The sequence below is a fragment of the Merops nubicus genome, unplaced genomic scaffold (assembly GCF_000691845.1).
Source record: "Merops nubicus isolate BGI_N331 unplaced genomic scaffold, ASM69184v1 scaffold753, whole genome shotgun sequence".
Taxonomy (NCBI): Eukaryota; Metazoa; Chordata; class Aves; order Coraciiformes; family Meropidae; genus Merops; species Merops nubicus.
Window position 1 is genome coordinate 5,918 of NW_008599328.1, and position 923 is coordinate 6,840.

Below are 923 nucleotides of genomic sequence, written 5' to 3' on the forward strand. Positions count from 1 at the left end.
TCACCTACCTGCATGCAAATACTTTCAGAGGATTATTAAACCTCGTCAGCCTGGATTTGTCCCATTGCAATATATTTGAAATCCACCCACTCCTATTTTCACATCTGCCTTCTTTAGAAAGACTCGATTTAGCCTCCAACAATATGCGGTATGTCCCACAAGCCTTTAGGAACCTCTCCAGCCTCACAAAGCTGTCCCTGGAGGGTAACCACATAGAAGCCATTGGCAAAGACTCCCTGAAGGACCTGGAAACCCTGTACGATCTGAATCTCAGGAAGAATCGGATATGGATCATTCAAAATGGCGCTTTTACAAAGCTTCTCAGATTGGGCATGTTAAATTTAGGACACAACTTCATCGCTAATTTGCCTAATCAGCTTTTCGATGGGTTGATCCAGCTCAAGACCATGCATCTGGAAGCCAACAGAATCACTGCTGTCGACTGCGCCTTCAGACACCTGCCGAACTTGAGAAACTTGTACCTGAACAACAACCAAATCTCCTTGATCTCAGACTCTGCTTTCTTGCACTTAAACAAGCTGCACTTCCTTCACCTCAGCAAGAACAACCTCAGCTCCCTCCCCATCCGCTTGTTTGCTGAACTGCCCAAACTGAAGTATGTGTTTTTATCTCACAACCCCTGGAAATGCGACTGCAAGATGCTTTGGTTCTGGCGGTGGACCACGACGCAGAGGGGAGTGATGGAAGGGCTGCACTGTGCCTTCCTGGGCCCTAACAACACGACGGCACTCCATGGCCTTCACCCAGGGGACCTGATGGACTGCGCCGTGCCACCCGAGCTGGCAAGCGAAGACAAGTGCAGGCTGGCGAGTACGAGCCTGGCTCCCAGGCCCCCTGGTCTCTCTAGCAAGGTCATCGTGTTGGCACTTGTCTACCACATGTGGTATTTTGGGAGGAGATAG

At 49.8% G+C, this 923-nt stretch overlaps 2 protein-coding genes across 2 annotated transcripts in view; both read left to right on the forward strand.

Annotated features, from left to right (window-relative positions):
* LOC103770066 (nyctalopin-like) overlaps positions 1 to 132 on the forward strand; it is a 408-nt gene extending 276 nt beyond the window's left edge. The window contains exon 2 of the mRNA XM_008937315.1: positions 118 to 132. Coding sequence (XP_008935563.1) covers positions 118 to 132 — 15 coding nt within the window. The remainder of the gene's footprint in view (positions 1 to 117) is intronic.
* An 11-nt stretch (positions 133 to 143) lies between these two features.
* Positions 144 to 923, forward strand: LOC103770067 (nyctalopin-like). The gene has a single exon (XM_008937316.1). The coding sequence runs from the start codon at positions 144 to 146 to the stop codon at positions 921 to 923; it is 780 nt and encodes a 259-aa protein (XP_008935564.1).

What these genes read in the sequence shown, in the direction of transcription:
- LOC103770067 (XM_008937316.1), top strand. Translation starts at nt 144, where the DNA reads ATGCGGTATGTCCCACAAGCCTTTAGGAACCTCTCCAGCCTCACAAAG.